This window comes from Mastigoproctus giganteus, chromosome 5, assembly GCF_048544385.1.
Source record: "Mastigoproctus giganteus isolate SK-2022 chromosome 5, ASM4854438v1, whole genome shotgun sequence".
NCBI lineage: Eukaryota > Metazoa > Arthropoda > Arachnida > Uropygi > Thelyphonidae > Mastigoproctus > Mastigoproctus giganteus.
This window is the reverse complement of record NC_143579.1, coordinates 156,484,016-156,511,144: the sequence shown is the minus strand read 5'-3', so window position 1 is coordinate 156,511,144 and position 27,129 is coordinate 156,484,016. Positions and strand designations below refer to the sequence as shown.

General features: G+C 37.7%; 1 protein-coding gene across 1 annotated transcript in view; it reads right to left on the bottom strand.

Moving 5' to 3' along the window:
* Window positions 1-27,129, bottom strand: part of LOC150085781 (thioredoxin reductase 2, mitochondrial-like) — a 143,996-nt gene that overhangs the window by 14,573 nt on the left and 102,294 nt on the right. The window contains exons 12-13 of the mRNA XM_090373483.1: window positions 17,068-17,232; window positions 2,199-2,296 (exon numbers count right to left, since the gene is read on the bottom strand). Coding sequence (XP_090229609.1) covers window positions 2,199-2,296; window positions 17,068-17,232 — 263 coding nt within the window. The remainder of the gene's footprint in view (window positions 1-2,198; window positions 2,297-17,067; window positions 17,233-27,129) is intronic.

The following is a 27,129-nucleotide window of genomic DNA, read 5'->3' as shown; positions in this document are numbered from 1 at the left end:
GGAAAAAAGTCCAATAAACTCATCTCTCATTTTAAAAACTGATCTATAATGAGTAAAATTTTCATTTCTTTGATTTTCTTGTATATCCTTCTACCTTACAGTCCCTCTTCAGCATCCAACAATAGTCAACCATGTTTACATTCTACTTCCCCCAGTACCTAATCTCTATGTCCTTAATGTTCTGGTGAAGCCTCTCACCCTCTTCACTAGCACATCCTAGATGTTCTGGGAAGTAGTGATGTTCAAATATAAAAAATGTATCTTGACACTCATGTTGCAGCCCAGCTTACTGAAGTCTGCCAACGTATTTTCAACTATATTCTTGTAGTCTGGATTCTTGTTCCCTAATACAACAGACCCAAAGCTAAATCCATGTCCATTTTTTTTTATTCATAGTTTCCTCAAAATCTCAGTCCCTCATCAGTTTGCAAATTTGAAGTCCAACAAATACACCTTGTTTTAGTTTCTCTTGGGTGAATGAAGAGAAATTTAGTACAAAGGAAGTTGAAGCAGGGACCTTCCTGAGTTAAAGATTTCACAAACTGTTTCATCAAACACTGTCAAGAAATAAATTACTGAAGGCAACACTACCAACATGTGAAGGTTTAGTTTACAATGCTTGATGTGCAAAGGTGAAACAGTTTTGAGGTCTACAGTAGTTTATGAAATATTTTCTTTTGCCAAATTGCCTTTGGCCAGACTTTGACATCCCAGTGCTTATCCCTTGCCCGACTGTCCCACTCACACAAAAAGCAAGGCATTTTTGTGTAGCCAGATTGCTGTCCATGTAACATGCCTATCAGTTTAAAGTTTTTTTTTTTTTTTTTTCAAGTCAACCAACCAACCATGTTGGTTGGTTGACTTGAAAAAAAACACAGTTGACAATATTAAGCTTCATACTTAATATTGTCAACAACTTCTTCAAGTTCTCATATGTTTCTTTCAAATGCATAGAGTGAGCTACTAGAACTGACACATTTATTTCCATTGTGGAGCAACCACCTCTGAGACTCCTCTTTGAGTCAACAAGCAAAGTCTCCACTGTGAAACACTAACTAATTCCTAAAGTGTTCATTAAGTCATTTATATTACTGAAAAATACTATACAATCATCCTCAGAAAAGTAGGGGACTATAATTCTTGTTCTCTGTGTCTGTGCTATGAGAAAAATGTCCCATGTGCTAGAAAATTTTGCAACTTAAGTCTAGAACCAAGGAGTTCTGCAGATTCCTTTGGTTAATTTAAACCTCTTATCAGATCACTGAGTTCATGCTGTGAAGATAGTTTAGGGCTGGACTCTGTCTCCAGGCATGTAAACTGCAGTTTCATCTTCAGAAGCTTCACTTTCAGCACTCTCTGCTGCTATAATCTCCAATATAAGTGGAGGGCATGGAATCGGCAGGTCCCCTTGTGGGACTGGTCTAATGACAGATGGAATATTAAGGTACACATGCCCTTCTTACTCTTTGCATTATATTGTCTACATTAACTAAGCAAAAGTAACAATTTTCAGTGGTTTGTAGGATCCTGCAAATGACATAGCCTTCTTTTTACCATTTTTCCATAATTTCAATGCTTCAACACAGGTTCTGCATGAAACCCATTGTTTACCCTGGTTACAAAATTTCACTCTAAAATAAGCACAATGCACATTTTTTTATAAATTCTGTAATATCTTGTCCTTGCTTGAGGACTACATAACTTCCACAAAAAAAACAAAATAGGTTCGGATTGTTCAAATGTGTGAAGACATTTTTATTCACTTTTCAACACAAGTTTGACATGATAACTTCAAAAATAAACTGAGCTCACACTGATAAATGCTGCTACATGGAGCTCTCAATGTCAAGAAACAAATTACTGAAGACAACACTACCAACATTTGAAGATTTAGTTTACAAATTCCCAGCATTTACTCCTAACTTAATACAATAACACAACTCATGATATCAACTTAAGTGATTTGTAAAAAAAAAGGTGTGAGAGGGAAAAAAAATGAATAACATTTCATTATTTTCTAAGCATGAAAAACTGAGTTAAAAACAGCTATTAGTTCACAAACATCAAAAATCATGCAGAGTAATGTCATCTTTCTTAAAAATATATTAATAATGCCTGTAAAGTTTCATTATTAAAATTTAAGTATCATTTATTTTATTTAGTTGGTAACACTCTGGTAATATACTGTTTTAGCTTACTTCATTGCTGCTGAAAACCCTTGAATGATTTCCCCTGCAGATGGACCAGTTATATGAAGGCCAAGTACAGAATAAGGTTTTTTGGATAAGCATATAATCTGCAATAAAAGACAATTAAGTTGTTATTAGACTAAAAAATAATTCATTACGAATACTAATTTAGTTCAACCTAGTGGAGAAAAGTTTATCTAAAAATCCAATAACGAAAATAATTTTATATTTGGTAAAACCTCACAACCCTAATCTAATATACAAGATTTGATCAAGAAATTTGTCAAATATTCACCCCAATCCTGCATTGAGTTCAGGATTGGGATGAAAACTTCTGTTTTTACAAGGATATACATACAATCTTTTGCACTAAGAGTCTATATTATTTGTTTCTGCCTACTTAGGGACTTTATTTATGGAAACTTGCATTTCTCAATCTATTGTCCTCATATGGTATGCCTATTAAGAGATGAAATAAACTGCATAAAGAGTCATAGTAATGGTGCATGGTATCTGTTCCATCACTGTATTTATGTGCATTGTAAAAAGTGTAGTATTTGATACAGATCCTTGATGGACCTCTTCTTCTTGTGTTTCAGAATATGCACTACTCATTTGAACTCAAAATGGCTGATTTACAGACTTCTATACCAGAGAAAATAATGGAGAGTGTGATTAAAGAAGTAATAATGTGAAACCATCTATGACAGGTGTGTGTTATGGGTGTTTAATGGTGCATAAGCTACACTGGCTATAGTGCACCTTCATCTTGACAGGAATGCAGTTATACAATCACAGCATGGATTTGTTAAGGGCAGACTTTTTTCTGACCAAACTGATTAGCTACCATGATGTAATCACAAAGGAACTGGATGCAAAAAAAAAAAAAAAAAAAACTGACATCATATACTTATATTTCAATAAAGCTTTTTACACTGTTCCCCATGAATAACTGCTGTGCAAATTGGAGCAATGTGGCATGAGGGATAAATTACTGATAGGGATAAATGGTTGGTTGAGCGGCAGGGTACAGAGATCCATATTTTCATAAATGATCATTAATGGACACTGCTATTCATGGACTGATGTTAATAGTGGAAACCTCATGTTCAGTGCTAGATCCCTTACTGTTTTCAATATTTATTAATAATACAGATGAAAGTATGTTCTGTGCATTATTTTGTGCCTTGTTTGTGCCCAAATAAGGCACAAAATGGTGCTCTCCTGTAAAAAATGGTGTCGCTGCTGTCATTTTTTCTGAATCTGCCAGTGGGGAGCAGTGGAATTTGTATCTATATCCTCTGTCTTGTGAAAAACCTATCCAACAGCACCAGTCTGAAAGTGGAATGGGTGTGAGTGAAAGTGCATCATCATCACTACTCCTACTCCCTAATACCTGTGCTTCCTGAGCCTTAGCTCATCGACACTTTATTTCTCTATCCTATCAATTTTAAACTTTTATCCTTGGCCATATCCCCTAAGCTTGATTTATCAAGCTTAGGGGATACATTATCACCCCTGCCCCAGGAAGGCAAATCACTACTATCTAACACTTTAACTATTAACTTTTGTAACTCTAAAAGCATAACTCTTGTTAATTGTGATTCTTGTTAGAGCAACAACATAAAACAATAAACATCAAAAATATATTTTTTATATTTTATCAAATATAAATACAATAATAAAATTTTCAACTCATCCCAAGTGCAAACATTAAAACTCTCAACATAAAACTCATATTCACATTATTTATATATATACATTATTTATGCTTTTCTAATTTTATTCACCTCATTTATAAATTCAATAAAAGCATCATACCACTCCCTGATTTTAAACAAGTCACTCCAGGTGTGTGAGTCGGAACTGATCTGCCTAATCAAGCTACAGTAGACTTTAAGAATAATGGCACCTTCAGGGATTCAAGGTGCTGTTTTTTCGATTTTTCCATTATCTAGAAAGTTTTATTTTTAATATATTTAATGTAGAAATAATGAGGCTAAATAAGAAATAAAGATTAAGAATGCAATTTTATTAACTTCACATAAAAAACAAATGTTATATTCTGTCATTAATACACTCCTGCTTATGCCCCATTCTATTTTCTTTATTATATCAAGTTTAGCTGTGTGGGTAGCACAGTTGTAATGTCACCTCCTCCACACACCGGGTGGAGAAGGCCTGGGTTTGAATCCCGTTGATGACAAGAGAAACTTTTATGAGCTTTTTTTCACTCTGTGGCTGAGTTAGTTGATCTCAGGCATAGATAGCAAGGCTTTTCCCCAGAAAGTGGAGTTTTTTGTCCAGCAAAACAGGCAAATTGACCAGAGAATATGTGCAATTTTCGGACACAATACATGTGGGTATATGAATTAAGTTTCCAGGTGATCCTAATGTGAGTTTAGATTATATCAAGTTTGTCACTAAGCTTTAATTTATTCTTCTCTGTATGAGGTTTGTTAACTTTAGGAGCCATAGTGAAGGGTTTTGAATTTAAAATAAATGTAAAACAGCAGTATAATCCATGATATCAGTACAGAATTCACTTTCAAAATGGCAAATGCAAACAAATACAGTAATCACGAGACTTGCCGTTTTCTTTTTTTCTGCACTGCAAGACATCTATGCTGTATGTAAACATCCAAAATCAAAAGTGCCATTAACTCAAATGTTCGAGCCCGTGACCACCAAATACGGAGGATGCAGAAAGGTCAGGGAATGACCACCGCATATCCCCGGAGCAATATGGCCTTAGTTGCTAATGCTCCTAAAAACCAAATAACAAACAACAACTCAAATGTTCCATTATTTGGGGTTTGTTTGTTTGTTTGTTTCGGGATTTATTGGGCGCATCGGCAACTATGACCATAGTGCGCCAAACCATTATTTGGGGCGCCGTTATTTCAACAATCTACTGTATTCCTTTGTACATTATATCTCATATAATCTTTGTATCATTATATGTTCAGTATCCTCAACTAAACCACAAGAACACGTTGGATCATTTTCTACACCTAACTCCACCAGTCTTTTCTTCATTCCATGGCCTGTTATTAACATTGTTACAAACATACCAAGGCCTGGCCAAGATTGGATCTCTCTCTCATGGTTTTCTCCGCAGGCAGAAAGACAAAGGTGACATGACCGTTGCAAAACCATTCCATCTCTCCTGCCACATACAATCAATTTCATCTTGCAACCCTTTTCTCTCTATTTTCAAATCTTGTCTTCCATACACTTCCTCATCTTCCCTACACAATTTCATACCTAATATTTCTATTCTCCTATTATTTTTAATCGCATATTCCATTATTCTTTTTTTATTACTACCAAATCTATAGGTTCCTTTCCCACAGTAACTTGCAAGGCATCATCTGAACCTATTCTGCAAGCCTGTGTCACCACTAGAAGGGCAAATCTCTGAGCCAAAATAAGACTTCTCTTAACATGGCTATTACTAACCTAATCCTCATACATATGTCACAATAGGTACAAAATTACACTTATATAGGAGTTCTAAGGACTTCCCTTTACCTCCCCATTTCAAACTCTTTTTATCTTTGAATATATCATACATATTTTATCTCTTAACTTTGCACATGAGGCAAACAAGACATCCTTTCATCCACATAAACCCCTAGGTACTTCACCAAGGGGGCATATGTCACCAGAGTGCCAATAATCTTAGTGGTCATTTACCTTTAAGCAGAACCATGTGAGTCTTATTCATCGAAATTTCCATTTTGTAGACCTCTGCCCACTTTTTCACTTACCCCATAGCTCTCCTAGATATTTCCTCTATTTCTTTTCTAGATCATCCTGTAATGATCACCACCAAATCATCTGCATATGCTACTGATTCACATCCTTCCCAGTCCTGAACCAGTAGCTCATCTAAGACTATATTCCAACAATAGGGGCCTATGATAGATCCCTGTGGGGCACCTCTAGTCACTTCCTGAGTAACTTTCCCATATCTTGTTATTATTGTTACTCTTCAATGCCTAAAATAATATTGCAAAACTCAATAGAACTGCCTGGTACATTTCATCTTTCTAAGTCTTGCCAGAAAACACTGGCCACCACATTCAGTCAAATGCCCCCTTAAAGTCTATAAATATACCCAAGACATAATTCTCAGAAGCCTCTTATACATATGTCACCATTTTAATAACAGAATCTTCAGTAGATCTGCTTCTCTAAAAGCCAAACTGTCTAGGGCTACTCATACCACTATTCTCATAATATTGTTCCAATCTATTCATTAATATCCTTTCAAAGACTAGCAATTACAGGCAGCAATGTCACAGGTCTATATGAGCCCAGGTCTGTCCTCTTCTTTTCACTATTCTTTCTGTATGCTTCCTTCCAATATCTTGGAAATAACTTCTCTCTCAAACATAATTTATATAATTCCACCAATTCTGTACTAAACTTCTCACCAAACTTTTTTATCACTTCTGGTAATAAGGCCATCCTTACCTGGTGCTTTTCATGTCTTAACTTTCTACAATGCTGTTCTTAGCTACCCTTCAGTAATCTCTCCTTCAACTTCTTGTTCACCTTTATATTCTTCATTTAACCTTCTAATTTCTCTTTGTTCCCTACTTTCCAAATTAATATGATCCATTGGGAACAATGAAGAGAGCAAACTCTGCATAGAGGACTCCCAATCTCTTGTACTTTGATTTTCAAACTTCACTGTACAATATATCTGATCTGCTTTCATTTTATCAAATATTAACTTATAAGGCAATCCCCACACATTTTTATTCATCTCCTCTTTAACATATTTTTGCCATACTTCTCTTTTCTCTTTTTGAATTTTATTTACATGTTCCCTTCTTACTTTATGGTATTGCCTTTTTATTTTTTTTTAATTCCCAAATTTGTTTAGTAATCCCTCTCTTACAAGCTCTTCAGAAATTCCACCTAGCATCATTCCCCCTCCTCCTCATTCCCAACAAGGCACTACTTTTTTCTATTCAGTGCTCCTCCTCATAGACCTGTAGCAACTCTCATATAATATATTTACAACCTTCCTAGCTGGTTCTTCAGCCAGGCTGCTGTCAATTTCTTGTCTCTTATCCCTTAATCCAGTGTTTCTCAACCTATATTTCTCAACACGAGTATGCTTCAAGTGTACTGCAGAAAATGCAAATTAATAAATCCAAGTTTTATAATAAAAATTAATTAAAACAGAAAATTCATTTATTTAAGCTGTGCTGATCTGAGTGCCTTTTGGAGGTCAACGTGACATCACATTTTGATTCCTAGTACTATATATTTGTTCACCTATACTACACAAATAATAAGTGTATTATTAAAACACACAACAAAAATAACTTCCCATTTATATGAGTATAGTAGTGTGCTGCAAAATTTTAGCGTCTTTAAATGTGTGTCACAGCAATGAAAAGGTTGAGAAACACTGCCTTAATCTCTTCATTACCTCGTCCTCAAAACATTGCTAGTTCACGGAATTCCCTGCAAACCTTTCTTTAAACTCCTGCTTCTCTTGAAATCTTACATCTCGTATTTCAACATCTATGATTGCTAGTTGACCAACCATCTTTTACTTTCCAGTTCCAAATCTTATTCCACAAGGCATCTGTTGTTATTGTGAAATCTATATTAGATTCACCTTGTATAGTATAAAAAGTCAAGGGTTGGCCCAACTCATTCACTATATTCAACCTATGACTTATCAACATTTCTTCTACTTGATCTCCACATGTATCAGACTCTACACTTCCCCATGTTGTTCAACTCGCATTCAAGTCCATACCAATTACTATTCTCTTTCCTTGTAATATAGTTACTTCTTTTCCTGTAATACAGTTACTCGCTCCTCTTATGAGCCATAATGAACTAATATTACAGCTACTATCAATACAATCTAAACACTGAATTCATTCAGGGACCAGAAATGCTTCAATTCAAAACACAGAGACTGATTGCTGAACTTGTGTATATAGTAATATTTACTATACCACACTTTCAAAAAATAACTTTATAACACAACTCAATTTAAAATGACATTAAAATTTTCAAATGGACACAAATCAGTCTGGACAATTGGACAGTATCTTGTCCACTTATCACAATAGCAATTTATGCACTTTTACTAATAGTGTCCACTAATCCTTTTTCATGTACACTGTCCAAATCTAATCTTGACTCCACTTCGCTGACCAGGAATCTCCTGACTGCCCACCCCAGGCCATGTGGAAGTGGGAAGCAGTTGGGTCCTTGGCAATTGTACCCCAACTGCTTCTTGTAATAAAATAATTTGCACTTCTATAAAATATAAATAAAGCCTTTGAATAGTCACTCTGTATCACACTTTATAAGCTTACAAGAATCACAATCTAATATATGCTTGCCCTGGGGCTGATCTAAGGTGCAGTAGGAAGATTCTCCATAAGCAAAGGTTTCAAACATTCAGTTCCAAGATCGCATCATGGACAGTGCTGTTCTATTACTGGGGGAAACTTCATGTTGGACTATAATACAGCCTCAGGTTCTCTTCATCTTCCACAGTTTAAAAAAATGCTATTCTCAGCTGATAATTTAAAATAACTTCGAATTACTACTGTTGTTGAGGTAACCTTAAAACTGTTGCTGAATGCTTCAAACACTCTCGAAAGTAGTTTTCAGAAAGACTGTTTAGCTCAAACAACTCTCTGGATTGTTACTACTGATGAAAAATGAGTAATCATTTCATGTAGTTTCTATCCTTGGAAAAAAATCGAAAAATCTAAGGGAGCAAAGTTGGGAGAGTAGAAGGGTAGTACCCCACCACACTGAAATTATTTCTGCCAAGAATTGCTTCACAGAGATCATGTGTGTGTGTGTGTGTGTGTGTGTGTGTGTGTGTGTGTGTGTGTGTGTGTGTGTGTGTGTGTGTGTGTGTGTGTGTGTGTACGCGCAAGGGAGAGAGAGAGAGAAATTATCTTAACATTAAATCTATGTTTGTTGTATCATTATCTAAAATGTCTGTGGCCCATTAATTTAATTGCATAAGAAACTGATCCCTGTTCCACAATTTTTTTGCTCATCTTCAAAACACAATTAAAATAAGCTACTTTCAACCCATGTGGCAATGTCACGTCTCACTTGCTATAAACACAACAAATGAAAGCTACAAATTCACACAATACTGAAAAGAAGATTAGCAACATGTACAATATTAAAACCTAAATCAGATCAAGAGTATAACATGGAAATATCCACAGGGAAAACAAAGGGCCTAACAACAGCAGAAGGACCATTGAGATGTGAATTAGAAGAGAAAGTGGCAGAACAAGGAATGAAGTTTAACTCTCTGAGAACACAAATAGTTTAGAAATAACTCAAGAAATATTAGGACACCAAGCATTAACCCTTGGGAGTCCTTGTTTCCCTATTAAGCATGCTGTTTGTTGGGTTAGAACATTTTCTTTCCATCTTCTTCTTGGCCTTTCTCTATTTCATTTGCCTATGGGCCTCTAGTTCTTTAATATTTTTGCCAATCTGTCATTATCAATCCAATTTCTATGATTCTCCTATTCTCTCTTTCTATTACATCTCCATTCATTAAGTTATATTTTATATAATTTCTCCAGATTTCCTCACTTTTAACTTCATCTCTTAATGCTTTATTAGCTATTTTCCTTAGTGTTTTCATTTCTATGGGTTTATTTTTGTTGTATTATAAATAAAAAAATAAATCTATAGCCACTGTCAATCCACTACAGGATGGAGGCCTTCTCAACAGTCATGTTGAGGGAATGGATCATAATCCAGCACGCTGGTCCAGCGTGAGTTGGTAGATCGACCATATTTAGCAGTCAGGGGCTTTCACCCTGGTCTACTCAAAGATCATGTGCTATTGCACTCCCACTCTTGACCACTTGGCTGTGGAGGCCTTCCTCTATTTTATATATAAATATATATATTTCTTTTTTTTTTTTTTTTTTTTTTTTAACTTTAGCATCCCAATTAATCATCATCATCAGCCATTTTCAATCCACTGCAGGATGAAGGCCTCTCCAGAAACTTTCCAGTTCCTTCTGTTTTGAGCACTGGCCATCCATTTACTACCCACAAACTCATGAATTTCATATATCCATCTCCGCCTTTGTCTTCCAGGTTTTCTTCTAGCTCCTCTTGGGTACCATTCTGTTATTTTCTTAGTCCATCTGTCATCATGTCTTCGAGCTATGTGTCCTGCCCAAGACCATTTTAGTTCTTTAGTTTTGATAAGAATGTCCTTTATTTGAGTTTGCTGCCTAATCCATGTGTTCTTATCTAACAGTCTGATTCGCAATATAATTTGTTCCATTCTTCGCTGTGTAGTTCTCAGCTTCTCTTCCATTCTTTTGGTGAGTGCCTAAGTTTCACTTCCATAAGTCATGGTGGGGAGTATACATTGGTTCATTATTTTATGTTTCAGACAAACTGGGATATTGCTCTTCAGTATGTGACTATATTTCCTGAATGCTATCCATCCAAAATTTATTCTTCTCTTGACTTCCAGCCATTTATCATTATTACAGCTAATAACTTGTCCTAGATAAGTATATGACTCCACCTCTTCAATTACTGCTCCTTCAATCATTATTTCTCTTTCTGTGGCATACTTGTTCATCATTACTTTTGTTTTAGCCATATTCATCTTTAGCCCAAAATCCTTACTAACTGTGCATAACTGATTAAGATTTTCCTCTAATTCTTTGGGATCATGGCTTATGACCACAATGTCATCTGCAAATCGTAAATGGATTAGGTACTCTCCGTTCACATTAGACTGGTCGCAGAAACGAGTCAATCTTCTGAAAGCTTCCTCAAGGGCAGCAGTAAACAGCTTCGGAGATTAGCATCAGTAGAGGCATTTGATGCAAGAAAGCAAGCTTATGCAGCATCAGCAAAAAAAAAAAAAAATAAAGTAAAATAAATAAATAAAAAATAACCACTTCCACGTCACCCCTCTGTTCGTTCGAAATACCTGTCCAGCTGAGCCTTAAACTTATTTAGGCTATCAACTTCCACGACAAGGGATGGAAGTCTGTTCCACCTACCAACCACCTGCTGGCTAAAGGCAAATTTCCGCACATCTATCATACATCTGTCTTTCCTCAATTTGAATTTATGCCCTCTCAGGTGATTATTCTGAGCAAAAGGAAGAATCCCATCAGCATTGAGCATGCTCAAACCCTCTATCAGATCACCTCGCTGGTGCCTCGTCTCCAGACACTGTAATTCGCAAAACTTAAGCCTTTCTTCGTAAGAGCACCCCTTTGTTCCATTCACTAATCTTGTTGCTCTTCTCTGTACTCGTTCCAGCAGCTCTACATCCTTCTTGAAATGAGGCCCCCAGGCCTGTATACAGTACTCTAGGTGTGGCCTGACCATTGCCTTATACAAGGGAATAATCACCTCCTTATCCCTGCTAGAAAAATTCCTATATATCATTGACAATACACCATGAGCTACTCTTGCAGCCCTTCTGCACTGCTCAGAGAACTTCATATCTGCCTGCACAACCACCTACAGGTCCCTTTCATTCTCTACCACTGTCAGTGTAGTACCACAGAGTTGATACGTTGCTCTGGGGTTGCTGTTTCCCATATGTAGTACTTTACATTTGTCAATGTAAAACTTCATTTGCCACCTCTCAGCCCATCTGCTCAACCTTTCCAGATCCTGTTGCAGCAGCATAGTGTCAGTAGTGTCCTTGGCCAACCTTCGTATCGTCTGCAAACTTCGACATTAAGCTTGATATACCATCATCAATATCATTCATAAATACAGAAAACAATAAAGGACCCAATACTGAACCCTGAGGGACTCCACTAATAACATTAGTCCACGATGAGCAGTGTCCATTGATTACCACTCTCTGTCTTCTCCCATTCAACCACCCCTTTATCCATAGCAGCAATTTGCCTCCAATGCCACACTGCTCCAATTTGTGCAGCAGTCTTCCATGTGCAACAGTATCAAAAGCCTTTCTAAGATCCAAGTATATAATATCAAAGTTATTCCCTGCATCCAGTTCTTTTGTGACTGCATCACAGTAATCAAATTGGTCAGGCAAGACTTCCCCTTAACAAAACCATGCTGTGTCTGAGCTATAACTGAAGTCTTGTCTAGATGATCCTGCAGTGCTTCTTTAACCAGTGCCTCCATTAATTTTCCGGGAACAGAAGTTAAACTCACAGGTCTATAATTACTTGTGTCAGCCTTTGATCCTCCCTTGTGAATTGGGGTCACATTTGCACATCTCCAGTCCATGGATACCTCCCCTGAGTCCAAGGAAGCTCTCATAATTATGGCTAAGGGTTTGCTTACTTCCTTTGCTGCCTCCTTTAATATAACTGGATAGATCCCATCCACCCCATGTGCCTTTCTTGTGTTTATCTTCAACAATTTCTCCTCCACTTTACTCTTAGTTATTACAAGATTCTCTAGCTTACTGCTAGAGTTGAATACACCTCTGGCATTCCCCTCACTGAATAACTCATGTGTGAATGTCGATGCAAAATAATCATTTAGTTTGTTAGCTACCTGAGCAGGGTCATCAACAGTTGACCCATCGATATCAAGTGGACCAATCTGATTCATCCCCTTCCTTCTAGAGTTTACATAAATAAAGAACTCTTTGCTGTTTTTCTTCGCATCCCTTGCCAAGGATCTCTCGTAATCTGCCTTCGCCTGCCTAACCTCCTTTGTAACTTGGTTACAGATCAACTTGTATCTATCATAGGCTTTTGTGTCACGTGTTAATTTGTATGTATCCCATGCATTTTTCTTCTCTGCCATATGCCTCATTAGTTCATCTGACATCCATTTAGGCCTAAACCTTGAACAATATTTCTTAGTTGGTATGTAAAGCCTAGTAGCTTCCAAGATAAGTTCTTTGAATGCTTCCCATTTTGAATTTGCTATTGGTAACATCATCAGTTGGTCTCACTGTATAGAATTTAAATACTGTCTCAGTCCATCGTAGTCGCCTTTACGAAAGCAATAATCCTTCCCTTTACCCCTAATGGTAGTTACCTCTTTGAGTAAATCCCACTTCAGAACACTGTGATCACTGCCACCTAGTGGTTCTTTTATCTGCAGATTCTTAATGCATGAAGAATCACTACTGATAATCAAATCAAGAGTATTACTCCCTCTAGTTGCCTCCTGAACATGCTGATGTAGAAAACAATCCTCCAATAAATCCACAAAAGCCTTGCTAGTGTGTGAGTGACCAGCCCCCAAATTCCAGTCAATATCTGGGAAATTAAAATCAACCCATTATAAGACTCTCTGATTTACTGGCCCACTCTATTTCTCTGTACAGTTTCTTATTATACTCATCAGAGTCATTAGGCCTATAGCACAATCCTACTCTCAACTTTGATCTCCCAATGCTTATGTCACACCAAACTGACTCGACACTGCACTGTCCAGCGATGTCGACTGGCTTCACTTCCTTAAATTTTATGTGTTTCTTAACTAATAGCATAATCCCTCCTCCCTTCCTATCCTGTCTATCCTTTCTGTAGATGTTGTACTCCCCAAATTCCAGTTCTGCATTCCTTATATCAGTGTGACACCACGTCTCTGAAATCCCAACAATATCTGCCTTTGATGTTTTGAGCAATACCTCAAATTCATCAAATTTATTTACTAAACTCCTAGCATTGGTGTACACGCAAGTATACATGCACCTGCTCTTCCTCTTAGCCACCCTAACACAACCCATGTGTTCACTTGTACCCCCATGATTCCCAGCAGTCTCTGAAATATCCTGCATCTTATTTTCCAGGCTGCTGCTCATTCCAATAGAAGCAGTGCAAGAATCACTTTCTCCTCTGCAAGTGGCTACTGTTAATCTATTAGTCCTTGTATCCCCCCAATCTAACAGTTTTCCGACCCACCTAACACTGCCTCGATAGCATCAGCAAACATTCTTGCACCCTTTCTATTTAAGTGTATCCCATCCCTGTAGAAGCAGTCTCTCCTGTTAACAAGTACAGATCAGGCTGAAAAAAATTCTACCCCTTGAGCCCTGCACAATCTTTCCAGGGCCAAATTGATCGACAGGGCTCTCATCATATACTCCCTCCTATCGTGTCTGGTGAGAATTGCAGACACTTTCAAATTCAACCCTAATTCACGGCTTTTTTTCATCAGTGACCTGTACTTGTTAAGTAATTCCGCCGGTCTCCTACTCTTAATATCATTAGTGCCAACGTGTACAACTATATCACCTTTTGTGCCCTTAAAAGATGATATCCGCTCTACAAAGTCATCAACCTTTGCCCCTGGCAGACATACCCTGGTGCTGTTCCACCTATCCTTTTTACAAAGCATGTTTCCCGTTTCCCTGACAATAGAGTCACCAACAACGACTAGTTCCTTTGAGACCAGCGGATTCTGCCATGGGGGTTGCCACTGTGTTGCGCGATGACCAAGTGCAAGCTCTGGCATTGGTGTGGGCAGCTGAGAGCTTGATGGGCCCCTCACTTGTAATCCTTCGAGGGCATCCACCCTGTCCTTCAAGCTCTCATATAGGCCCATAACAACGCTGAGTTGTCGCCTGATTTCCTTACACTCCTTGCATCGCGCACATACAAAGACATCCCCCGTGGCAGTATCATGTCCCATACCTGACTGCTCCACAAACATCAAGCAAAAAGTGCATCTTAAAAGGCTGTGATTCAGAGGGCAACTGCCCCCCTCAGTTCTTCCCTGAGCCATAGCATTCCCATTAGCTTGAGCCTTTTGCTTTGCTGCTCTGGTTTGAGTCATGATTTCCATTTATTTTCAATAAAATTTCAATTTCAGTACAAAATTAAATCCTAAACTTGTATCCCAACACAGTTATAACGCTATATTTATGTTTCAGTAACGAGTGTTATCTATGAAATATTTATGTTTCAGTAACGAGTGTTATCTACGAAATCCCTTTATATAACTTCCATATCAAGTTATGTATTAATTATTTATTTTTACTAATTATTTATATTACGTAACCTAAGTGGTTATATGTATAGTTAAAAGTACAATTTAATTGCCAATGAAGTTCAACAAGATTAATAGATTTTACTGATTAATTTTCCCGTAACAATGGCGGCTATTTACGAACGGTAAACATGTGGATTTGATACCCTTTCAGATACTAAGTAATACCTACAAAATCTCTATCTAAGTTACTTTAAACTTAAGTACCGTAAATAGGAATATAAAGCTACTCTAGAAAATAAGTTAATATGTCAATTTAAACTAATAAAGCAGAAAATAAATCAGAAAAAACTTCTCTGTTCCAAGAGCAGCAGAAAGGCACGTCGGCACCGGCAACTCTCGTCCTCAGAGATATTGTGTCTCCTTGTCGAACTCCTTTCTCAATTTTAAATTTCCTGCTGTCTTTGTCTACTCTAATAAAGGAGGTAGCACTCTCATATATTTCCTTCAAAATCATAATATGTGGGGTATCTATGCCTTGTCTTTCCAGTGCCCGAAACATTGCCTTATGGTGTATGGAGTCAAATGCCTTTTCATAATCCACAAATGCCAGGCATAATGGTGTTTTATATTCATTTGCTTTCTCCATTAGCTGTGATATTACGTGAAGGTGATCCATAGTTGAGAATCCTGTCCTAAAGCCAGTTTGCTCTTTCGGTTGATTCTCATCAAGTATTCTTGATGAGAATCAACCCTTGTGAACAACTTGTAGATGTGGGATAACAAGCTAATTGGTCTATAATTTCCAATTTCTGATTTATCTACTTTCTTATGCAGCAAAACTATGATTGCATTATTCCACTGCTTAGGCGTCACACCTTTTCTAATGCACTTTGTGAAGAGCCTTGCCAGTTTTTGTGTTATGTCTCTTCCTCCCAATTTTATCAACTCTACAGTAACATCTTCCCCCGGGGCTTTCAGATTCTTCACTTTCTTCGATGCATGTTCTACCCCATCAGGAAGAATATCGAGTATGTCATATGTGTTGCTACTTTGCAATCCATCTTCCCCACTGCTGACATCATTCCCTTGCTCCTTGTATAATTCTCTATAGTAGTCTTCTGCTTTTTGAATTATGCCTTCTCTGCTGTTTATAAGTACACCATCGCTATTCTTCAGTTTCAGTATCATTTGTCTTTCTGCATTACTGCTCACGGCTGTTGATTTAAATCCTTTGTTTTCCCTTAATGCTTGTTCTACTTTTCTTGTGTTAAATCTTCTTATGTCCTCTCTGAGTCTCTTTCTAATGGCTTTGCATAACTCAGTATACTCAATTTTCTCCCTGTCAGTGTTTTTCTTGCTCTTCATTTGTCATCTTCAATTCATCATGACAAGTGTTTCTTGACTAATTTATTGTCTGTCCCAATTAATGTCTGGTTCCAAATTATATTACTTAAACCCCCCCTACCACCAATGCTCTATTCACTTTCAAATTGTGTTCTACTTCTTCAGTTATTCCTGAATCAGCATTCAGGAGTTAAATAGCATAATTTGTTTCATTAAAATGCGAAATTATAAAAATGAAACCACTAAGGAAAATAACTAATAAAACAGTGGCAGATGAAAGCAAGAAAATTAGGAAACAATGTAAAATAGAATCTATTAATGAGCATATGTATAATAGGAAAAAAGAATGGAAAAAGCATAAGATAGGATGGAGAACAATAGGAGGCCAAAATTAAAAGAACTGAAGACCACATGAGAAGGAAGTAAAGGAAGGCCAAGAAAATGATGGATCTATCCTAAATTCAACAAGCAGAATGCTTAAAGGGGAAAGAAGTTAGCAAGGCCACCTAAGGAGTGGGGGGAATCCTGAAACTTTATAGTAAGACCTTGTGTAGTACATATATTATTCATAGCATGCATTTAGCATTACCTTGATATAGCAATGAGCAGCATCCCTTCCTGCTACTGTATACTCTAAAGGCTTGTAAAAGGCATGATATACCTCTATACTGTCCTCTGTATATTTTGCAACAGCAGCTTCTTCTGTCATTCCTACACAACCATATTCTAATGGAGTGAATACTGTAGTAGCTACCTAAAAGAGAGCACATATATGCATTATTCAAAAATAAATAAATAAAAATTAAAGCCCACATCACCAGTTCTTTACTAAGTCTGTGAATGAAAAATGGTCAGTAAAAACAAACCAAGTAAATTTTTGACACATAACATATATACAACACTAACTGGTTATAATCAATAAATATAAATTAATTAAAAAATAATAAAATTTAGTTAAATACTGCCAATGTTCACTGTCGTTACCAGACTAATTTTCCTGAAGTAGCTGGAAGTGGGATTCCATATTGATGATCACTGGTTGTGCTTAAGAGTTAGCAGTTGATGGATTTCTCCATTATTTTGGAAAGAGTACAGTTAAATACAATGGGATGTTGTAACTGGAAGGAAGAGATCTGTCATCCCTTTTAGGAACTGGGTGAATTTTGCTAGCAAGAGACAAGGAGGTGATTATCCCTTTGTATAAGGCAATGATCAGGCAACACCTTGAGTACTGTATACAGGTCTGGAGGCCTCATTTTAGTAAGGATATAGAGTTGCTAGAATGAGTACAGAGAAGGGCAACAAAATTGGTGAGAGGAACAAAGGGGTGTGCTTATGAAGAAAGGCTTAAGTTCTGCAAGTTGCAGCATCTGGAAACTAGGCACCTGCGAGTTGATCTGATTGAGGTGTATAAGGCCTTGAATGGTTTGAGCAGGCTCAATGATGACAGGATACTTCCACTTGCTCGGGCTAAGAACCTGAGGGGGCATAGATTCAAATTGAGGAAAGACAGTTGTAGAAGAGACGTGTGGAAGTTTGCCTTTAGCCAACAGGTAGTTGATTGCTGGAACAGACTTCCATCTGTTGTTGTGGAAGTTGATTGCTTAAATAAATTTAAGGCTGAACTAGACAAACACTTGGTGTGACTGGATGGGTGAAATGGTTTTTTTTTTTTTTTTTTTGTCTGATGCTTTATAAGCTTGCTTTCTTGCATCATATGCCTCAGCTAATGCTATGAGCAAATTTCCAAGCAGAAGTAAAACACCAGTGGAATAAGTAAGTGTAAAAGGGAAACAAAGAACAGGAGCACAAGTTTTGATATCAAGTGGAGATATGCCATCAGGATCTGAAAGTTTCCTGTCCTCAAGGTTGTTGAGAATTCTTCTAATACTTCTGACAGAAGACAATGGGAGGTATCGAGTGGTACATACTGGGTATGGTAGGAGGTGAATTCCCAATATCGATACAAGAGTAAGAAGAAAAGTAGGATGTTAGCCGACTTTCCTTTAGCTGAGCACAAAACAGTACCGTTGAATTGTAACAGAGATGGAAGTTGTGGCCAATATCTTTCCCAAGACCAGAATGACTACCATTTGGAAAAGAAGCAGGCTTTCTACTCTTAGCCTATTTATCATTATCATCATCATTGCTAACACCTACACTACTTGTAATAATGCACTATCTGAGCAACAGCTCATCCACACTTAAAATCTTTAATCTATAATTTTATCCTTAATTGATCCTTTGCTGTGCCCCCACCTGATGTCAAGTTCCAAGGAGGCTGATCTCTACTAGCTATCAGTAAACTCATTTAATGGCAAATGTAAAAGCATTTAACTGGAAATGATTGTGATTCTTGTTAGCAAACACAACTAAATATATTTTTGTATTTTATTTCTTTTTTTTTTCCTCCCTTTTTTCCCTTCCCTTCCCTTTTTTTCTTCTTTTACCTTCCTTACAAATTGTAAACTCACATTAAACTTTCAACTCAGAAATTGCTAATAAGGCAATGATCAGGCAACACCTTGGGTACTGTATACAGGTCTGGAGGCCTCATTTTAGTAAGGATATAGAGTTGCTAGAATGAGTACAGAGAAGGGCAACAAAATTGGTGAGAGGAACAAAGGGGTGTGCTTATGAAGAAAGGTTTAAGTTCTGCAAGTTGCAGCATCTGGAAACTAGGCACCTGCGAGTGCCTAATAAAAACTCATCAGTGCAAAATAGCTCTGATATAAATAGATCAAAATATTTTTAAAAAAAACTTAAATATAAATAAAAATAGCTTAAAATATAAACAGAAACTCATCAGTGCAAATTAAACTCTTAAAAATCTATTTACATATTTACCATATATACAATCCATTAATTTCTCAATCTTATATTTCTTATTTTCATTAACTACCTTAGCATAATCCAAAAAAAATTCATACCAACCCCTATTCTTAAATAAATCACTGCAGGTGTATGTGTCAGAGCCAATCTTAGAGAAAAATATTTCTCTCTGTTCTGTGTACCATGTACAATTTTTAGATTAATTAACAATTCTACAATGATGTTAGCTTTGGCGTAGGCAGAAAATGAAGCTGGAGATAGGGATACAAGCCAATTGCAATATGTTACATTCTTACCTTGAACAGCATTAGCACATTTCTTGGAAAATCAAGATTTAGATTAAAAAAAAAAAAAAAAGATTTTAGGGCAGGATCGAAAAAAAAAAAAAGAAAAGAAATTCATCCCTACAAGAATAATTTCACTCACCCAATCTGAGTGCAAACACTGCAATCAGAAGATTTTAAACGATAATTCAACCAAAAAAAAAGAACAAACAATCAAAGTTCATCCCATTTTTGCATTCCTGAGTGGCCATGAGAAAGAGGCACCAATTGAGAAGATATAGTCAGTTGTAATATGAAGTGCCTAGAAGAACAAGAGAATAACAGTGTCAATGTTAGATCACTAACATTAATCATGTACTTTGAAGGAATATTGGTGAGAAAAAGATCAAAATTACAAAAAGCTTCACATCTCAACAAGCTAGGTCCATGTAACTAGAAAGCTCAAGCCAGGTAGAGTTGTACTCAGAGTGATTAGTGGAACTGAAAGAATAACACAGGCAACAGATGAATTTGACAAAATGGGGGTAGACAGATTATAAGCCAGAAGAGATTCCAAATTAGGAAGTTTCTGACAAGGAATGTTGGCGTAGACACTTGCACAAGAACCACCTCTGATTTGAAAGGAATCATAAAGCAAATAATTATGGCAACTGAGATGAGTCATGGTTCTCAACTGATAACTAATAGCATTCGTAAGCTTATTTTATAAATTTAGCTGTTACTTATTTTATAAATTTAGCTGTTACTATTTTATAAATTTAGCTGTTACTTATTTTATAAATTTAGTCGTAACTTACAGATTCACTAATCTGTAAGTTACAATTCGTTACTCATCTCGCCAAAACACTGCTATTGTATTGGTGTTTTGGCGAGAATATTGTAGTACGTAACCAGTAGTGCAGAAGAATAGTAGCATTTTAATTGGGATTAATAAGTGGTTTGTAGGTTTTAATCACTTGTTAGGCATATATCTTTTGTATTTAGCTAAGGATATAACTAATTTAACATTGTGATCATTATGGTATAGCCTAACTTGATAGCATATATCTTGAACTTGATAGAGTAAGGTATAACATAAAACTAGATAGCGTAATAAGTACCACTGCATTAGATTAGTGTAGCATTATAAATTAATCAATTAAATTTATTAATCTTATTAATTTTCATTGTTAATTAATTAATTGTATTTAAACAGAAATCATGACCCAGACTAGAGCAGCAAAGCAATGGGTTTTCCCTGCTGTGGCTCAAGGGAGAACCAAAAGAGAGAATTCTCCAAAGCATCAACAGCCTAAAAAAAATGTCCAACTTGTGAAATGTTTGTGGATCTTTCTGGAACAGGACATGATCTAGCCAAATAGGATGTCTTTGTGTGTAATAGGTGCAGAGAATGTCAAGAAATTAGGTGTCAACTCAGCATTCTGATGGGAGTCTATGAGAGTTTGAAAAGTAGGGTAGATACCCTCGAAGGAATTAAAAAAGGGAGGGGATCCCATCAAACTCTCAGCTGCCCAACTCAATGGCAGAGCTTACTCTAGTGCATCAGGCAACACAGCAGCAACCTTCAAGGCAGATTCTGCCTTGAAGGTTGCCGCTGTGTTGACAATAACTACCTCCTGTGGTCCCACAGGAGGTAGTTATTGTCAGCAACTCAATTGTCAGAGAGAGGGAAATATATTGTGCAAAATGGATAGGCAGAATAACCAGTGTATGTCTGACAAGGGGCAAAAGTTGATGACATTGCAGAGCAGATATCACAAAGGGTGATACTGTTGTACACGTTGAAACTAATGACGAGGGGCACATTTTCCAATAGGCAAAAAAGACATCTGCCTAGGGCCCCCAATCAAATGGGGGGCCCCCAAAATCACTATTTGAAAAACTCATTGCTGTTTTTTACTAATATTTTTGAGTGATTTTTTTCAGCGACTGACTTTCTACCTGAAGGTTAATGAACTTGAAGATTAATTTGAAAATTGTGTTTTCTTCAAAAATGGTTTTACCAATTCTGATGAAATTTTATATTTAGTTCTTCCTTAAATAGTTGAGTTAATTGAAAAGGTAAAGACTGCCTTGTATGGAACCAGCGCCCCTGACAAGCTTATGCTTAAAGGTGTTTCCACGTAGAATGCAGGTGACTGACTGCTTATCTGGAACTAGCAATGAAATGCAACTAAAGTTTCTCACAGGCTATGATAATAATTCAAAGTGGAAGAAAAAAATATTTTTGCAAACGAATTTGAAAATCTTCAAAATAAAAATTCGAATTTACAACATGCTATAAATCTTTTAAAATCATTGTCATTATATGCAGTGGCAGACAAAAAAACTGCATCACTTGAAAAAAAAAAAGTAACATTTGTAGTGAAACGTATAAGATATTGTTTGAATATAGTCATTTTTTTTGTCTCAAAGCAAAGGTATTGCGTCAGATAATGCTTCTATTGCATCAGACAGTAATTGCAAGGTACTGCATCGGCTGTTTCTATATATACAGCTGGAAGGGTATACACGCTCATTAGTATCCTGTTTTGCGGAGGTGTAAGCATGACTCCATACATTCGGTTGACACTAAGAAAAAAAAAAGTGTAGCTGTTGCTCTGTCCCAGGAAGGGCTTTCTACGCATGCTATCACTGATAAAATAGGCTGCCACCAGTCAACATTATCTTGGGTGCTGAAATTAAAGCGTGAAACCGGTGATGTGAAGAGAAGACCTGGATCAGGCCGTAAGAGAATGACTGATATTTGGAATGCCTATGCCTTCGTAATCACCATGCTAGTGCCTTCTGATCTAACACTGGACTTTGAGATGGCCTCTGGTGTTGAAACAAGTGCACAAACTATCCAAAGGCGATTTTCAGAATGTGATCTATATGCCTATTGGCCCAAGAAGCAGCGTCTGTTGACCCAACAAATTAGGAAGCGACTTTCTTGGACTAAAATGCAATTTCATGGACAAAAGAGCAATGGAACACTGTCGTCTTTTCTGACAAATCAAAATTCAATCTGCTAAAAAAAAAAAAAAAAAACAAATTATGATATTAAGGTCCCCCATAAATGATTACATCTACCCATATATTTATTTTGTTTGTAAATTGTGTGTGTTCTCTGGTTGATTTGCCTGTTTGCTGGACAAAAAAACCAGAATTTCTGGTGGAAAAAAACTTGCTATCTACGCTTGAGATCGACTAACTCAGCTATGGAGTGAAAAAAGCCCAATAAAGTTCCTCGTTTCATCCACAGGATTCAAACCCGGGGCTTTTCCACCCAGTGTGGGGTGGACAATGACAATACCACTATGCTACCATGCTGACAAAATTCAACCTGCAAGGCTTGGGAAGCGATATGTGAGAAGAAAAAATTCGGAGGCATACCATCCTAACTGCATAATACCGACTGTAACTTTCCCTGCCAGTCAGATGGTCTGGAGGTGCATAACAAGCAAAAGGGTGGGCCAAATTAAGTTTATTAATGGAACAGTGAATGCAGAATCCTACACTGCTACCTTGGAGGAGTGCCTGAAATCCATTATTAAGGATCATCACACAAACGTCCAAAACTGCATTTTTAAACAGGACTCAGCACCTTGCCACACAACAATATTGATTGATAGGTTTTATGCTATTTAGATTTAAGGACAAGTTTGTCTTCTTTTCTCATATGGTTTAAAACATATTTACACCAATATTTTCCCTCATTTTCCTCCCTTAAGGTGCACCTCAGAAATGCTGGTACTACAGTGTTGGACTGGCCAGGCAACAGTCAGATTTGAACCCTATTGAAAATTGCTTGTACATAATGTCGTCTAACATTGCTCAGAAAAAGCCAACAAGTAAAATTCAGCTCTAGGAGAGCACTGTGGTACCAGAAAACTGGGCAACCATATATCCAGAAGTTGATTAACTCAATGCCAGATTGTTGCAAGGCTGTAATTGCAGCTCACAGAGGAAGAACAAAATATTGAGGACTTATTTTGTTGATACCCAAGTTGAACTGCAACCATGATCTTAATTTCCAATTCACGGTTGTTATGGAGGGAATAAAAACGTAGGTTTCCCTGCCTTTATCAGAATCATTCCATCTAGTTTGCCAAATATTCATTAACTCATCACGTATCCTCTCTCTCTCTCTCGACTGCAAGCAGCCACCCCTCAAGCACCACCCCACCCCCGGGCATGACCAAATACCTAAAATATCCACGGAGATGCCTCTTCTAAGAGAGTACCTCAAGCTTGCGTGGATTACCAATAAATCCGCAGGCATCTTCCCAGATATTGCATTCAGAGTGTCAGTAGGGACAGTATGGCAGGCCCTGGTGATGCCTGGAAGAGCGAACCTTTGAGCAGACATTAAATGCTTTCTAATTACAACATTAATCACTTTATGATACCAAGCTCCAGCAGCATATGTGATAATGAGGACAAATACACATTCATATAGCATATTTAATGATCGTCCTTTGATTCCCTATTTTTCCCTTATTACTCTGCAGAGCTTGGCATAAAGGAGTTTAATTTTTTGTTTTAGATATATAACATGTTTTGTAAAAAACAAGCACTCTTCCAGAGAAATACCAAGGTTTTCCCTTATTACTCTGCAGAGCTTGGCATAAAGGAGTTTAATTTTTTGTTTTAGATATATAACATGTTTTGTAAAAAAACAAGCACTCTTCCAGAGAAACACCAAGGTACCTGACAGTACACACATTCCTCAAAGAGACACCTCTGCTACGAACAATGGGAGGCCTCATCCTGCTTAGCTTTCCCTTCAGCAACATAGTAACAGTTTTGTCTTTAGAAATATTAAGCTTGCGCAAGGTACTCCAATCCAACAGATCCTATAACAGGGCACTGGCCCTATATTCAATATCTCTCCTGGAGTTACCGGGAACCAGCAAAACTAAATCATCAGCGTCCCCCCATGTCATGCTCTAAAATTCATCTAAAACCATTTTCCACACGAAGGGGCCAAATATCGAACCCTGCAGGCAGCCCCGTTCAACCTGAAAAATCTCCTCCTCAAGAGAGGACTGAACAATTACACTATGGTCCGAAAAGTAATCCCACAAGATGTTATATAAGTCCCCAGGAGAGAGACAGAGGGCAGTTCTTGGCTTGCAGAGGATGCTACCTCACCACAGGGCATCAAACGCACCCCTAAAGTCTACAAATAAGCCGGGGACATATCGCCTTGATTCTCCCTGTACAATCGTAATAAGTTTATGAATTGCATCATTGGTCGAGAGGTCCTTCTTAAAACCATATTGTTTACTTGAAGAAAGATGCAAATTTTCATATTTAAACTGATACTTGCAAATTATCAGCCTCTCGAAAATTTTTCCCAAAATTGAAAGCAAAGCAATCGGGCGATACAATGTTGGCTCACTCAAGGACTTCTCTGGGTTCTTCAGGATCACTCTTAGGACTGCAGTTTTCCACAATTTTGGAAAAACTTCTAGTAGACATGTATTGTAAAAATCTAACATTATATCAGGGAACATAGAATAAAAATGTTTTACAACATGTGTCTCAATAAAGTGTATCCCTGGCACCTTCCCATCCCTTACCCTATTAACAGCAGCATCTAATTCAGTTCGTGTAAACGGGGACTCTCTCTCATCAGAGATATACACCGATGAGCCAAAACATTATGACCAGCGAGTCGTCATACAAATCGAAGCAACTGCAGGTGAACTACAGCGCGTGTGCAGGTCGGGACACGGTATAAAAAACACCCAATACTGATCTCTGTTCATCAGTGTTACTCTTGTTCTTCAGATGGGAAAGGCAGCGAACTTAAGCGAGTTTGACAAATGCCAAATTGTAATGGTCAGACGACTGGGTCAGAGCATATCCGAAACGGCATGGCTGGTGGGATACTCAAGGTCAGCCATGGTTAGTACCTACCCAAAGTGGTCCGAGGAGGGGGGAACCCATGAACTGCCGGAGAGGTATTGGACGACCACAGCTCATCGATGCTCGAGGTGAGCGAAGGCTCTCCTAGATGGTACGTGGCAACAGAAGAGCAACTGTGGCGCAACTAGCTGGTAAATGGAATGCTGGTGACAGGAGTATTGTGTCACAACACACAATACATCAAACCCTGCTGAAAATGGGGCTGCATAGCCACAGGCCACTCTGAGTGCCCATGCTAACCACGGTTCACCAGTGACAGTGCCTACAATGGGCATGCAAGCATTGAAACTGGACCTTGAGTGATTGGAAGAAGGTCATCTGGTCTGAAGAATCACATTTCCTGTTGCAACATGTGGACGGCCGGGTACGTGTGCGTCGTTTACCTGGGGAAGCGATGGCGCCTGGATGCAGTGTGGAATGAAAACAAGCCGGTGGCTGCGGTGTCATGCTTTGGGAAATGTTCTGCTGGGATACTCTGGGTCCAGTCATCCATGTGCCAGGCACTCTGATGTCTACCACCTTCCTAAACATCATTGCTGACCAGGTACACCCTTTCATGGCAACGGTCTTCTCCTCTGGCAGTGCTGTCTTTCAGCAGAATAATGCACCATGCCACACAGCCCGGATTGTTCGAGACTGGTTCGTGGAACATGAGGAAGACTTCCAAGTATTGCCCTGGCGTCCAAATTCCCCAGACAACAATCCCATTGAGCATCTGTGGTTTATGTTGAAACAGCAACTCCGATCTGTGGCATCTCAACCACAGAAGTTACAGGAGTTAAAGGATCTGCTGGTTACGTATTGGTAGCAGATACCACAAGACACATTTAGAAATCTTGTAGCATCCATGCCTCACGGTGTATGAGTTGTTTTGGTTGCACATGGAGGATCAACATCATATTAGTTAGGTGGTCATAATGTTTTGGCTCATCGGTGTATTCCTGATTCTCTACCTCAATGGATCTGTGCAAGTAAGTCTTTATCTCCTTATTATCTTTTAAAAACAATTCTGACAAGACCTGCCAGACAGACTGAGCCCAGGTCACTGTGTCCTCCTGGTTCCCATCCAGTACAGAATAAACAATTGTGGTGTGACCAAACTTTCCGGTTAGAAGTGGTTTCTCTATCAAGACAATGCTAAACCCCATACAGCTGATATTGTGCAGGTGGTGATCACTGCCATATTCACCAGACTTAGCCCCATGTGATTTCTTGAGGTTTCCACATCTGGAGAAAGATCTGAAAGGCAAGTGTTTCGTATCCGACACAACAATGCTTGCAGAGCCACAACAGAAAAACTTTGCAGTCTTTCGAAAAATGGCTTGCAAGAAGCATTTAATGCATGGGTGCAATAGTGGCAAGAGTGTAAAGTTCAAGGGAGAGTATTGTGAGAAGAAGAAATCCACAGAAGATTCAGATAATTACAATTAACATAAGATCTTGCATGAGTCTGCGAATTAAATGCTCACCCCTCGTATATATAAAAAAATTAATTTTTTTATATATACGATACTCCTATAAATGTCTGTATATCTTATTTGTTGAGGTCCAGCTCAATACAGTGAAGTATGGAAGAATAGAAGAGATTTTTAAGAAAAAGTAGCCAATTGAAATGAAAA